The sequence below is a fragment of the Equus quagga genome, chromosome 8, assembly GCF_021613505.1.
Source record: "Equus quagga isolate Etosha38 chromosome 8, UCLA_HA_Equagga_1.0, whole genome shotgun sequence".
NCBI classification, from domain to species: Eukaryota; Metazoa; Chordata; class Mammalia; order Perissodactyla; family Equidae; genus Equus; species Equus quagga.
In genome coordinates this window covers 79561401-79576619 of record NC_060274.1, presented here as the reverse complement: position 1 = coordinate 79576619, position 15219 = coordinate 79561401, and the positions used below count along the sequence as shown (strand labels likewise).

At 39.2% G+C, this 15219-nt stretch overlaps 1 protein-coding gene across 3 annotated transcripts in view; it reads right to left on the bottom strand.

Moving 5' to 3' along the window:
• Window positions 1-15219, bottom strand: part of KLHL7 (kelch like family member 7) — a 61968-nt gene that overhangs the window by 7139 nt on the left and 39610 nt on the right. For all 3 annotated transcript variants that reach the window (XM_046670021.1, XM_046670022.1, XM_046670023.1), the window contains exon 7: window positions 13989-14131. In XM_046670021.1, the coding sequence (XP_046525977.1) occupies window positions 13989-14131 (143 nt within the window). The remainder of the gene's footprint in view (window positions 1-13988; window positions 14132-15219) is intronic.

Sequence of the window (15219 nt, the reverse complement as noted above, 5' to 3'; positions counted from 1 at the left end):
TAACTGGAAAGGACAAAAAGATATAGTTGAAAAAATACAAAATGTAAGAATGTGTTAATTTGCTAGAGTGCATACAAAAGATCTTTGGCTTGGGGCTGGCCTTGTGGTATAGTGGTTAAGTTTGGCACATTGCACTGCTTCGGTGGCCCAGGTTCGCAGGTTCAGATCCCAGGTGTGGACCTACACCACTCATCAGCCATGCGGTGGCAGTGACTCACATACAAAATAGAGGAAGATGGGTACAGATGTTAGCAAAGGGCTAATCTTTATTTTTCATTTATTTATTTATTTCCCCCCAGGAAGATTAGCCCTGAGCTAACATCCACCAGCAATCCTCTTCTTTTTGCTGAGGAAGATTGGCCCTGAGCTAACATCTGTGCCCATCTTCTTCAATTTTATATGTTGGACTTGCCACAGTATGACTTGATAAGAAGCACATAGGTCTGTGCCTGGGATCTGAACTGCCAAACCCTGGGGCACCAAAGTGGAGCATGTGAACTTAAGCACTGCATCACTGGACAGGCACCTAGCTAACCTTCCTCAAGCAAAAAAGGGAAGACTGGCAACAGATGTTAGCTCCCGGTGAATCTTCCTCAGCAAAAAAAAAAAAAAAAGTTTGGCCTGAAACTGTCATCCAATTTAATCTTGTGTGATTTCTTCAGAACGTTGGTTGGAGCAGAGGGCAAACAGAAGACACTGACTGCTTTGGTTCTTTTCTGGATCTAAAATCAACTTTAATACATGTGGATATATCACCACCACCACAGTCTTCTATTCTTTCTGTTACTGAGGTTAATAATACAAGAAAATTCTAAAATAAGTGGTTTTATTATTTAAAAAAGCTTTTTTTCAAATATAAATACCTCATCCTTTCCCTGCCAGATGCATAGAGTGATATAAAGAATCAATGGATAATATGAAGCTTAAGCTGCCATTATCCTACTGATGTCTAAAGCCAGAAGGTATTATATGGACTTCTGTAAATATTCAGTTGAGCCAGTGTAGTCAGCTGGACTCTTATACTTGAGTAATCTGTTCTGAGTAGCCTGGAAACTCTCTTTTTTCTTCCCAATGATTGCAAATGAGCCCCTATCAATACCTCACAGCAAGGGCTGTGCACAGCACCACTGTTTCCTCGCTCTGTGTGATGACATCCAAGACACCTGTGCCCTTCTATGTACTCCCAGAGCTATAGCATCTCGGACCCTCCCCTTTACTGAGCAAGGAAGCTACTGTGTTCCTGCTGTTTTCTGAAAACGGCTGAAAATAATTAGGGTCAGAGAGACATCCAAACAATTCCCCATCTCACTGACCAAAGCAGTGTGTGATTATTAATGTTGAGTTCCTTTGAGAAAAGTCGACTGTTACCTATCATGCTAGTGTGTCCCGTGTTTCAAGCATTCATAGGACTAGATCAAAGTATCATGGAAGATAAGGAATGGTCTCCCAGGAAAAAGAAGAGCCCCTGACGTAGAATACTTGACTCTTGGTGATGAGGAACATTCTGCTTTTTAGGTGCCCAGAAAAACAGAGCCTTAATCCCTTAGGACTTTGTGCTCAAATTAGGATCTATGTATCTCCCTGGATTACTCAGTGGTAAACCTACTGGTAGGCATGCAAAACTACAGTATAAACATAACATCTTCCTGAAGCTTCAGTTTTACTCAATGGACACTGAAAAACTGGGGAAAAATATTTTTACTTGTTTTCTTAGAGAAACTGCATACCACAGAATGAAAGAAAGAGATAAAATAATGACCACATTCTACAGGGAGCAATTCCTCAAAGGTGAACTAAATGATTCTTTTACATATTCTGCAAATCTACACCTAATTCCTACCTGACACAGTTCACTAGTGAAGTAACACAATTTCATTAATAAGATACATTGTTAACTCAGTGAATCTCAAGTCTTGTCACTCTTACACCCAATTTATTTGATATTTGTTATTAGAAAGCAATACGGAAACTTTGCCATATTTCTAAAGATGTCTTCAAGATCTTCCTTAATTAATTTCAGGATGAGAAAGTTGGTCATATATTCTTTTAAATGATCTCCAAGATATGCTACTCTTCAAATTAAAAATAACTGCCCACGCAGGAGCTGGGATTAAACAAACAAACAAAATACTTTTTCTTTTAGCCAGATGAGCTTAAATATTTAGACACTAGGGTATGAAGTTCCAAAGAATGAAATAATTCTGATGAGTCTGGTAACAGAATAGCTCTAACTTTCTAATGCTACTCAGGGATTGGAGTAGGGAATAAATGGGTGCTCATATGTACCTGTCATAAAGGGCTTGGTTATGCTTCAGATTTAAGAATTAAATTGCTCTCTTTGCACTATAAGCCTAAGGGAAGAAGTGTGTATGTGGTGTGTGCATGTGTGAGAGACACATAGGAATAGACACATGCTTCTATCTACTTGTAATCTGGATTCCAATTTCTCTAGAAATCCTCAAGTTTTTAAATATTTCCCAACTCTCCAAATACTGTCAACGGTCATTGTGCATGTTAGATACTAAGGCTGATAAATGCTAACTATGTATAATGTTCTGCCTACTAGTTCTTCTTCTAGGCAGATAAGTAAAATGATCTCTGCAAGAATTTTTACCTAGAATCTGCAAACCAGACTTTATTTCAGCTAAAATTTAAAGTTTTACACTTGGGCTAATTAAATACACCTGTCAGGAGTTAAATACACCTGTGTTTGAACATCTCTGGCTTTGGAAGAGTGTCTATGGGGGGAGGGGAGCTAATGATCTTCTTTTCCTTATATGTACATGGGTAGACCTCCCTGGGAAGTCTACCTAATTCCCCCAATCTACCCCTCATCCAAAATAGAGTACTCAGAAGGGAATTTGATGTTTGCCTTTTAATAACTTGTTAAACTGCCTAGGAGATAATGTACGTAGATAAGGAAGCAAGAAGAGAAGGGCAAAAATAGATGGGAGGTGAGGCTTGTCAGCTCAGTGGGTATGAGCACCGGGCCTTACCTTAGTGATGAGGCCACTCCCAACCTGGGACCTGCAGGTGGAGGGAGGGCCACTTATGGCTCCCTGCACTCCTAGGCTACAGAGCAACCTAGAGGGACATGCAGCTTTCATGTCAGCAACAAAATGGATGAAGCACGAGACACAGATGGGGAGGAGTATGTGTGTAGGCAGAGAACTGTTACCCTAAAAATCTAATTTAATTCAGGTGAAGTTTTATTGAGTATTCCATGCAAGGGTCTGTGCTTAGCTGCTGAGAAGATATGAAAATGAGAAAACTGGAAAGCCTGGAAAAGACGCAGGTAGCAAGATTTCTTAAGTTTTGAACTATCACCTACATACGCGTCCATACATATACACAGGCAGACACACCCAGGTAGAAAGTCCTGTCTTCCTTGGTCCTAGTCAGCCTTTCTTGTCTCTGCTGTGATATAGCACATTCTAGACTTCTTTCCAGCTCAAGATTCCTTTCCTTCTTGCAGGCTTCCCCGATTTCCTTTTCCTGAATCCCCACTGCACTGAAGTGGACTTGATGACTGAGCACTTGGTCACATCTTGCCCTGTGTTGTCTTCCAACTGAAGTACAATGCTACAGGACAGTGTAGTCAAAGCATGTGCTTCTTGAGATGAGGGGCTGTAATATTTTCTCTAATTGCCTCAAGGCAAAAACATCAGCCTGCTATTTTCCTTGAGATTACGGATTGATTTTATATAATCTGTAGTCTGAAAGCACATGAATCCTCAAATAATAGAAACACTACAGATGTAGATTTTAATAATGAAGACAACTAAAGTCCAAACTAAAAGAAATACTTTTTACTTCTAAGACTGGAGAACTTTATTTTGCATCATTTTGAGAGGAAACCAAGCCAAATTAGGGAAGACAGAGTCTTAGAAAAAAAAGAAAGCAAAATTAACAAAATGATAAAACCATAGATTCCTTGCAGAAACCTCAAAGAGGTAATCAATTTGAATTTAAGATGATCAAATTATAAACACTTTCTCTTAAGCCATTATATGACTTAATTTCTAAACGCTGTTACAAAAAAATCAGAACTATGGCAACAATCTATATAGAAAGTAGGTTTATGCCAGATGCCAGAACATTCCTAGAAGTAGTTTCATGAAAATTACATAACAACACTTTTGGCTTCCTTCACTTCACAAGGTCACAAAGAATATAGCCCTAAGGAGCTCGGAATCTTGGGCACCAAGCTGGGCTCTGTGTGGAGGAGCCCTGGGTCTCATCTAAGTCACTTAACTTCTCAGGGACGTTAGTGTTCTCATCTGTAAAACAAAAAGACGAAACTAGATGATCTAAGGGCCCGTCCCTCTCAGCCCTAAAATCCAATGATCTTAGGGTCCAAATGACGTAGAATGTATCACTAAACAAAGAGCTACTATTAATTTATTCATCACTGAGCACTTCCCTTTCCAGGAACTATGCTGAAATACCTTAAAACATTTTCTTATTTAATTTCCTCAATAACTCTATGAGGTAACATCCCCATTTTACAGATAAGAAAACTAAATCGTAGAGACGTTAAGCCCTTTATTAAAGGTCACAGAGTAAGAAAGTGGTGAATCCAAGACTGAAGTCTACCACCTCCAGACTCCAAAGCTGTGCTCTTAACCCCTGCACTGCCCTGCTTCTCTAAAAATCTTCTTACGGAACACTGGATTGGGAGTGGAGCAAGGGTTCTTCTTGTTCCTATTGTTTTTCTAGCTAAGTGACTCTGGGCACTTGACTTGACACTGAATGACCTCAACAGTCTCATCTGTAAAATCAGGAGGTTGGCAGCATGGCTGCTGAGGTCCTCTACTGCCTCCACATCTTACCACTTACAAACACAATGCTCAACTGCCAAAACCATAGCTTCTGTGAAAATAGGGATTTTCCCCATGTCTTTGTGTGCTATCTGGCCCAGGACTTAGCATACTGAAGGGAATGTTTTTATTGGGTGATAGGTCACATTTATAGAAATGTATCATCCAACAGAGCCACCTTCATTCTTAACCTTCCAAAGGGCAGAGACTGTAGATGCTGCATCAGCTCCTGGTCCGGACCAGTTCCTCACTGCAGTGCTGTCTTTAAATTACACTGACTCCTGTGTGCTTCTTGTCACTATGGCTTCTGGTCCTGCAGTGGCTGCAACACCGAGGAACAGGGAGAGCTGTGACCAACCAACACACATTACCTGGGGTTAGGGACCAGGATTACATCTCCTTTTTTGGTAAATCTGAATACTTGCCATTTATATCCCTTTACTAGAACAACTGCTCTCCTAGGAATTTACCCTGAAGAAAAAACTAGATAGTGTACAAAGTTGGCATATACAAGAGTGTTTCACTGCAGGGGTATTCTAATAGGGAAAAACTAGAAATTGGCCAAATATGCATGAAGAAGATAGGTATTAAATAAGCTACGGTTTATCCTTATGATGGACTACTCTGCAGCCTTCAAAAGGATGGTATTTTCACTACATGAAAATATCTCCATAATATAATACTGAGAGAGTAAAAAACGTTTTGCAAAATAGCATGTATGGTATGATCTCATATACTTAAAATGAGAGGACTGGAATGGTGTTCACTACCTATTGATAACTGTCTTTCAAAATTGGGAGCTCTTTGGCTTCCTCCTTTATATCTTGCTATATTTGAATTTTCTACAATGAGCATGTATTACTTTCTTTAAACAGAAAAAGTAAATGCAACAATCAGGGAAATGGTGCCAAAAGTATGGTACAAGGAAAATAACTGCTTCTAACAGCAGACGCCTATAATAATAAGTGTTTTAACAGAAACATGAAATGAAAATGAATTTAAGTCAAAGGCCTTAAAAATTGAAAAACTAAAACAGCTATCATACTATGAGGCTGAATTCCAACTACAGGATGGATCAGAGTCGTTGCCTTTCTTTCAAATGGCATGTTTATTAGAACACTCCAGTTTTGCAGAAGTAAACACTTGATTGTGCCATTTTGAAATGCACTCATTTTCAACAGGGTTACACAAATATTTATGGAAACATATTAACATCCCAAGTCCAGAAAGGGATTAATAATCAGCCATTAGGAGAAAATACTCCTGTAACTTAAGTTCTTCAACAAATAGAGCATTGTAGCTAGAAAAAAAGACTTCCATAGTTGGGGGAGGGCCTGATTGTGTTGTTGTCAGCTGTTAGATAAAATTCAGAACAATGAACACAAGAATAGGCATTTCTCAGCTGTTAAAATTAGCGAGGCATCTGAAGTGAGGACAGCAACCAGCTCAAAGGGAATTACTAATTAACTGCTGCTTTATAAAGTAACAAAATGTTCTTCCCCTCCACTCTCAAACCAAAACCACACCACCAAAAAACAAAACTCAAACCTAAACTACTCAGAAATTTGAGTATGAAATGAAACTCAGTCCCAAAGTGAAACCTGATATGGATATTATGCTCAATACAAGCCGTTGTCCTTTGCGTAGAAAATAAATGAAACGGTAGGGAAGAATCCCAGTGTGAGCTCCCCGCCAGTTACCTCAACACAAGATTTGCCTTTAAACAGACTTGACGTGTAAGTTTTAATCTCGGCACAGCAAAGGATATCTGTTGCCAATCTTCCTCCTTTTTCACGTGAGCCACCGCCACAGCATGGCCAATGACAGACAAGTGGTGTGGTTCTGTGCCCAGGAACCAAACCCGGGCGGCTGAAGCAGAATGTGCCAAACTTTAACCACTAGGCCATCGGGGCTGGCTGCAAGGTATACTACACTTTAAAGATTGTCTCAGATCCAAAAATGCAGTATCATACTCATTTAATAAAATGTTCTCGCCAACGGGACAAACAGCCACTCTGTGCTCACATGTGCAGAGTATAGGAGGCAACACAGAGGGACAAGAGGTTTGGAAGAGGTAGGGAAGGTGAAGGGAAAAAAGAAAATGGAGATGATGGTAAGCCTTTCTACATTTAAATACAGGAAAATGAGAAAACCTAAGGATGTCACAGAGAAAATGACTGAGTGAATGAAGATAAAGAAAAAGAGGGAGTCAGAGGAATACAACTGATATTCACACAAATCCTGAGATTTAAACTGCTTGTTTTCAGACCAGAAAACTGAAGTTTAGAAAGTCTGACTGACTTGTCTAAGGTCATATACCTAGACTTGAAATGCTCTTTCTACAAAACTGCCTTCCTTTAAAAAAAAAAAGAAAAGGAAAAAGGCCTTACAAAAGAAAAAAGAACAATGACCTAGTCCTTCAGTTCTCCCACATATGTCTATTTTCTTTTTCAAAGCACAAAGTTAGGGGCCAGCCCAGTGGCACAGCAGTTAAGCGTGCATGTTCCACTTCAGCGGCCAGGGGTTTGCCGGTTCTGATCCCAGGTGCGGATATGGCACTGCTTGGCAAGCCATGTTGTGGTAGGCATCCCATATATAAAGTAGAGGAAGATGGGCATGGATGTTAGCTCAAGGCCAGTCCTCCTCAGCACAAAGAGGAGAATTGGCAGCAGATGTTAGCTCAGGGCTAATCTTCCTCAAAAAAAAGAAAGAAAAAAAAGCACAAAGTTAGATTCCATTCAGTTAAGTAAATACTCTGGGAAGCGTTTACAAAAAATTTTAATAATCATACTTATCAGGCCAAAAAAATGCATTCATACTTAGGATTCCATATATTCTTGTCTTTTCTCTTTCTTCCTATCAAAACTCTACCAATAACTTTCCCTCAAAAAAGCCTCCATGAAGCTTCCATAGACAAACCCAATTTAGGGGGATCTCTTCCTTTCACACCACCTAGGCCGTCACTGTCTATCCCACATCGGACATTTAACTGGCTACGTTCAGTGGCCGCCTCACTGCCCTCAGCTTCTGTGTTCTCTCACTGCCTCATGCTTCTGTGTACAGCTCATGCACTAGGAGTTGGAGGATAGGACCATGATATATGTGTCTTTCACATTCCCAGCTGCTACCCAATCCATAAATTTCAAATTCTAGATGAACTGTGATACTGGTAAATATATGCTAAAATGTTGTTTAAATTATACTTTTACAACCAGTTAACTGTACAATATGCTGTCATACAATACGCTCTGTTGTTTGTAACAACTGAGGATAACTATTATACCTGATCACCAATTTTCAAGGAAAATAATCCACACCAAACCTATCTGAACATGATTTAATACTTCTAGTTATTGTGCCTCTGGGTCATTGCATGAACAATTACCAGCGGTAGCTGACCGCAATTTTCAGGTGCTATGCCTTCTCTGTTGGTTATTCCTCTAACCCTGCACTCATGTGCCTGCTACCCTCCAGCTAGTTCGAAGATGGCTCGAGTCCCTTAAAACATCACCCCACAGAGACACCATTCCTAGTTACCTCATCCCTTTCCACTTACAGCCCTTAATCAAATAGCTATCCTTCTGTTTCCACTCTCTTGGAGCCTTTTCAGGGGACTGATCCATTAATTTACATTACTTATGGCTGGCTGTGGCTTATGGAGAATGAGTTTGATGTCATTCCTTCCAGGGTTAGTCATGTTTTCACTGGGGTTTCTTGCAGGTGCAGTGACTTAACACAAAAGGAAACAGATCCCTGAAGGTGGGAACTTCAGGCACTGCACCCATGTGGGGTGGAAGGGGCCATGAGGTTGCTTTTTAGAACAACACTATAAAACAGTATGTTATGGAGATGCTTGAAAAGACAAAGACTGAGACTCTCAATAATCCTATTTTGGAAGAGACTCTAGGAAGCCAGAGCACTGCACAGTTTACCTCGGAACGTGTTCCAATCTCTTCTTCTATATGAGTGTGAGGACCACCTATCTAACCAAACTGCTTGGAAAAAATCACGCGTGAGGAATACTTACTTTGCACGAGCTGTAAGAACACCGATTTTTACCCTAGGGGACTATTATATCGACAACTAAGGAAGCTTAAGGGATACCCATGACAACACGTACTTGCATTCCAGCAACGTCAGTCCCTGGAGCGCACAGCTATGGGTCCATGCCACCTGGGATGACTGCTGCCCATTTTGGACATTTGTTCCTGCAGGTGTTCCTGATCCTTTTAACAGTGCTCGCTCTCTTACTTTAGTGCACTGCTTCTACAACACTCTTTTGCCTGCGGCAAACACTACTGATACACGCTTAAAAGCCTCATTAATTTTTAATATAACATCATTTTCCTTAAGCTTTATACTCCTTTTATGCACATGATCTCTTAAAATCCTATGCGATGTGGAACTGCTGGTTTCCATCCTGCTCACCCTGTCTCCGCAGTGAGGGCCCATTTAAGAGGGAAGGTGGCTATGACACTGTGAGAAAAGGCACCATTATACCTTTAGTAAACAATATTTCCAACAGGAAAATGTGTCCCGAGTTGAATTTTATTTCTTTTGATTTAGGGCCCAGCCAATCTCATAAAACCAACTGATAAAATTGTTTGTGAAATGCTGTACGAAGTTATACTGGTTCATTCATCCTCACAGACTTGAGTACCCACATTGGGTGGGACACTAAGCTCAGTGATGAGTCTACTGGAGATTTCTGAGTAAGAAAATGTACTCAGGGTACATCTTCCGAACCTGATGGTTCCACATAACGGGGCACCATGGTTTTCTGCCTTTGTAACTTACAGGCTCTGGCCCTCACTCCTTGTTTGTTTTTGGCAGGGCATATGCAGAATCCTTTTTTCTCTAGAGCAAAGTCTCCTAATTCTCCACCACATAAAGTAGCCAGCCTTCCAAAGCTCCACAGTGGTGGAGCTTACAAAGCTCTAAACTCTCAGAGCCCATTGTTACACTGACAAGAAGAGTCCAAATAAAAACTGGTCAATTAAGTCAACTTTTATTTAGGCATCAATACCATAAGACATTCCCATCCTACAATTTGAGGACACCAATACTAAGAGAATAGAGCACTGGATACAGATAAATAACTCTTTTAGTAACAACTAAGCACTTGAAAACTTTAAAAACAGGGACAGGTGGGGAAGGGGAGGCTGAGCAGGCTTTATAAAAGGACCATAACAAGAACAGTATCATTTCAATTCAATATAGCAACCAAAGACTTCTTTTTCTGTTAATACTCAGGAAAAAATTGTTCTTTCTTATCATTTTTCAATCAGCAATTAATACAAATATTTGTCTCCTCTCATCAGCTATCCAAGGAATATCTAAAGATAACAGTTTATAGGGATATTGGCCTAATTCTGGAGAATTCAATTAAGTAGTACTGCTTAAATTGTCCCCTTTGAAGGAGATCAATTCAATGAAAATGACCATTTTTGGCTGGTATAGGCCACACACAAGTGGATCCCATTTAATACTAGTTAAAATCATTTTAACATTTCTGAAAATATTAAGTTCAGGAATTTTAAAATAAAACAATTCCTACACAGTATTTCTTCTTAAGCAGTCTATTGGAATTGAATAATGAAATAATGTTCATTTTGGGAGATTCAAGGTTAATGAGAATTTATAATGAAATCAGCCCCCTAATTGTTTCATATTAGAAATAACAAAGACTAATCTACTTACATTAAAATACTATATACAAATAATAGTAAATAGTGAAAGTCTTTCAAGATGAAGTTTTACAGGAAAAAAAAGAGGGGAGGGGCTGGTACTTCTAATAGAAACATTTAATAAATGAATGTGATTCTAAGAGTGTTAGTGTCAGGAAATAAGGGATAATTGATGAAATGAGGATGTTTTTATTGGTAATTATTGCTTCAATTATTTTAATTTTTCCACCAGAAGTCTAAAAATTGGTGGTTGAACATACAAAAGATTAATTACTTATGGACCACTTTTAAGAGCAAAGTAAGACATCAAATGAGAATTCTGAAGTTACAATCTCACTTCCAGGCTCGTGTAGAACATGCATCTCTTTTCAACTGTCCAATAAAAAAAAATCAAGGAAAGTGTTAGAACCACAGACCAAAAACAAAGTGCTAAGAGTCATCCCACATTTGCCTTATTCTAGAGACAATGTTACACTGCCTCTTAAATGAAATCAGGACTCTCCGTGTCCCTCTGTACATCACAATAGCCATCTACTTTATTTTAGGGTCAACTATTTTATACAAAATCTTGGTTTAATTGCGTTTTAACTGCCAAAATCAACACCATAGTTAGGTTTTGGGAAACAAGAAGGGTGTAACTATTAGCAACACCTGAAAGCTTGTGGTTTGTAGAATTATAATTTAAACTGCTATGATTTCAGTTTTTGCTTGGGAAAAAAAAGTATATTTATCATTTTCCTGCTCTTAGCTCAAAAAGGATCCTGAAAAACTAAAAAACACATTAAATAGCCACTGAGATTTCAATAGTATTAACTTTACCTGGTGTAAAACAGATGTGTAGGTGTATCAACCTCTTAAGCATACTAACATTGTGCTTATTGGATTGTACTGCACAGGCCATGAAGCCTCATGGTACCTGCCAGTCACCCAGTCTTCTACTGAGAAAGGAAGACAGATGTCTTTAGGAAAAAGTCAGGCTACATTCTGGAGATGGAGGAATGAATCAGAGATAGATGTAGGAGCTGAGAGCAGACCAATAAGAACAGTCCAGATAGGAATGAGTACAATCTAACCTGATTCTGCCTCCTTGAGGAGGTGGTGTTGTTATCTGGCAGCATATATATCCTGAGTTATGACGCTAAGACTTACGGCAAGAAAGAGAAGCTGTTGCAAGTCTCCTTCTCTACCAAATTAGGGGAGGAACTGCTGTCTTGGAGGAACTGCTGAGACTGGTGACTCTAATGGTTGGAGCAGGGCCAGACGTGGTCTTCTTACTGGACTAGATTAAAATCACCACTAAAACTTGGCCTACAGCTAACAGTTTGGCTAATGTGTATTGCTGTTCCTGTCTGCCCAGTCCATTAGATGGAATTTCTTTTCAGCTGGCAGGGAAAATAAAATAACTTCATGATCTGACCTCGAGGATCTCTTGACTCTCTAGCTCTGCCATAATCTAAGCTGCAGGAGTAGGCCAACCTACTTTAAGCAGGTACCATTTCTTCAGGAAATAGCTCCTGGCTGGCTGCTAGGTTCTGACAGCAAATGTCTGACACCAAGGGAAACCATATGACCACATCATTAACCCATTTTGACTAGTTTTATCTGATCTACCTAATTACACAGATAGCATGCCTTCAACCAGTAATGTGGTATGTAAACACAAGACTGGGCTTATGGAGGTCCCAAAGGCCCAGAATACCTAAAAAGGATAATCACAACTCCTACCCAGTACCTTCACCTGATTCATTGTCTTAGCCCTCAACCCAGGTTATGTCTTCATGGTGGTGTTCCCTATAAATCAGCTGATAAATCTGAGACTGAGTTTGATTCATTTATGATAGTAACAGCCAAAAATGGACTGCTAAAGCATTATAGCCCCTTCAGGAATGGTACTGAAGGATAACACGATACAGAAGAAACATATTCTGAATTGGCAACATTTCAAGCAGTTGCTTTTATTGTCCATTGCACTTTTCAGGAGAGAAAGCCTAAGGTCAGTTTTTATCAATTCCTGGACAGTGGCTAATGGTTTACCCAGATGGATGTAGATTTGAAATAAGCAAGAATGGAAGATTGCTGACAAGGAGATTTGAGGAAGGATAATGTTAGATGGGCCTCCAGAAACTTATGTCCCATGTGAATTCTTATCAGATTGCCCAGAACTGCAGAAAAGTCTCTTAATAATCATATGGACAGGACTGCATCTATATCTTTCCTCCCCAATTGGATGCTTGCTCAATGGGCTTCTGAGTGACCACAGTGGCAGTGATAGAGGCTGCATAAGCCAGCAGCGATAGAAGCTAATGGACTTCCCCTCTCTAAGGTCAACATGGCTATTCACTACTGGCCAGTACCCACTTTGTCAGCAATATTGACCAATCCTAAGCCCTTTATTTGTTACCATACCTTGAGGGAACCAGTCAGTTATGAAATACCAGGCTAACTACACTGGGACCCTTCCACTGTTGAAGGGACAGTGCTTTCCCCTCATTGGAAATGATACTTATTCTGGATTTGGATTGGCCTTTGCTGTCTCTTGCACCCTTTACAACACCACCATACGTGTTTTTATAAATGCCTTGTATATCACCACTACAGTATTACACAGAATGCCTCCACAGACCCACTTCACAGAGCGAGAAGTATCAGACAAGCATCCTGATGTTGACAGGATGCTCTGGACTCATTAGGTCTATCATCAACCAAAAATGGGGCAACAAAATGATAAAAGAGACCATTATGTGCTTAGATTCAATATCAGTTATGGATACCACCTTATACAGGTGGGGTGGTATCTTTCAGGACTGTGGTATTTGCTCTGCCCCAGCAATATATGCAGTACCAGCAAAATATGGTATTGTCTCTCCCACAGCCAAAAACCACAGTTCTAAGAAACAAGGGGTAGAAACATGAGTGGGTTCTCTCAAGATTATAACTAATAATTTATTTTTTAAAAATTGTGTGTTCCTGGACCTATTACTCAGGATCTTCTAGCCCACCTTGCATAACATGTACTAGAAAACACATTAAAATAGGTGATAATTTCTAGAAGGTTAGATTAAAAGTAATTTTATCTTTTTTCTTTGTCATTTTCTAGGTTTTCCCAATTTTCTAAAATGACTGTGTGTTATTTTATATTAAAACATAATTACTAAAGAAAGAAAATTCTGGCTCCAGAAATAGATTTTCATTGAAAACAGCACATAGGGAAAGTAAGGAGTTGCTAACAAAACATATAGGAGACTGAGCTTTCTATTTTCTTTGAGAGTGGTTACTATGCAGTGCTCCAGAGCAATTACCAAAACATGTGAAACTAAGTCTCAACGTCCTTCTCTGTAAAATGAAGATACTATGTATCTCATAAGATGTGTGAAAGAACACCATAAACTGTAACATCCCTAAGGGCATGAGTTATTACTACTGGTGGTAGGTCAGTGTCTACGTGCTTTCAAAACAAAAAACAAGAATAAAAATTAGTTACCTTTGGATTAAAATATCTACAAGATTGTGGCTGGGAGCCTCCAAACAGGGCTATGCGGTAGTCATGTTTCTTTCTTCTGGGCCTTGTGCCTTCTACCAGTTCTTCTCGATCTTCTGGAGACAGTAGATGATACCTCATTCCACCTGTAGAAAAAGACATGGTAACTCTTCAAGAACTTCAGGCACTTTAATGGTTTGAAAAGGCAATACTCAGACATAATCATGCTTTTATTTTTGTCATCTCCCTATAGTATTCAAGCAAAGAGGGAGGGGGAAGAGGCAGGATAAATGTGTAAGGATCTGAGTCCTATCCAATTGATTCTTCTCAGCAATCATCACTATTCTAAGGTTGCCCCACCCACTTAGTATACACCAGTGAATTATCTAGCTCTTCAAGCAACAGCTACCAAAATAATTACTGAAATCCGGATCTCCTAATTCAGTGGTTCACAGTCTTAACTATACACTACAATCACCTAGGAAATCTCTGTAACTATGTACACCTGGGCCCTACCACAGACCAATGAAAACTCTCTGATGGCTGGGCCCAGGCACTGGTATTGCCAATTAAAATGTGGTTCAAAGACCAGCAGCTTCAGCATCTGCGAGTTTCTTAGAAATACTGAATCCTAGAACTTACCCTAGACCTAGTGAATCAGAATCTACATATTTAACAAAATCCCAAGGTAATTCAGATGCTCGTAAAACTTTGAGAAGTACCGCCTTAGAGGATTCTAAAATGCAATGAAGATTCAGAACTATTGTGATATAACGGGACCCTTTCCCTTCAGCAATTCCTTAATTTTGTCAAGGGCCACTTAACAAAAACTGTTGTAAGGTATCATCTTCAATCAGTGAGGGAAAAGGTGGATAATTCAATAAAAGATGTTAGACAATAATATGGAGAAAAAATTGTACCCCTACCTCATATTTTACTTTAATGTAAACTCCAAATCAACAGAATATTTGAATACGCAAAATTTCATAAATGCACTAAAAGAAAAATATGATAGTTAAAAAAAAAAAAACAGGCCCAGAATCAGGAAGCCTAAGAAAAGACAAAACACACAGAAGCCATGAAAAAGATATCTAGACTTAACTACATAAAATTTCAGGGTAAATTACTGAATGGCAAAAAGAAAAAAACAATCAAAAGACAATGACAAAATAGGAAAATATTTATTAATCATATAAAAGAAATATAAGATACCCCATTGCTTAATAATAACATT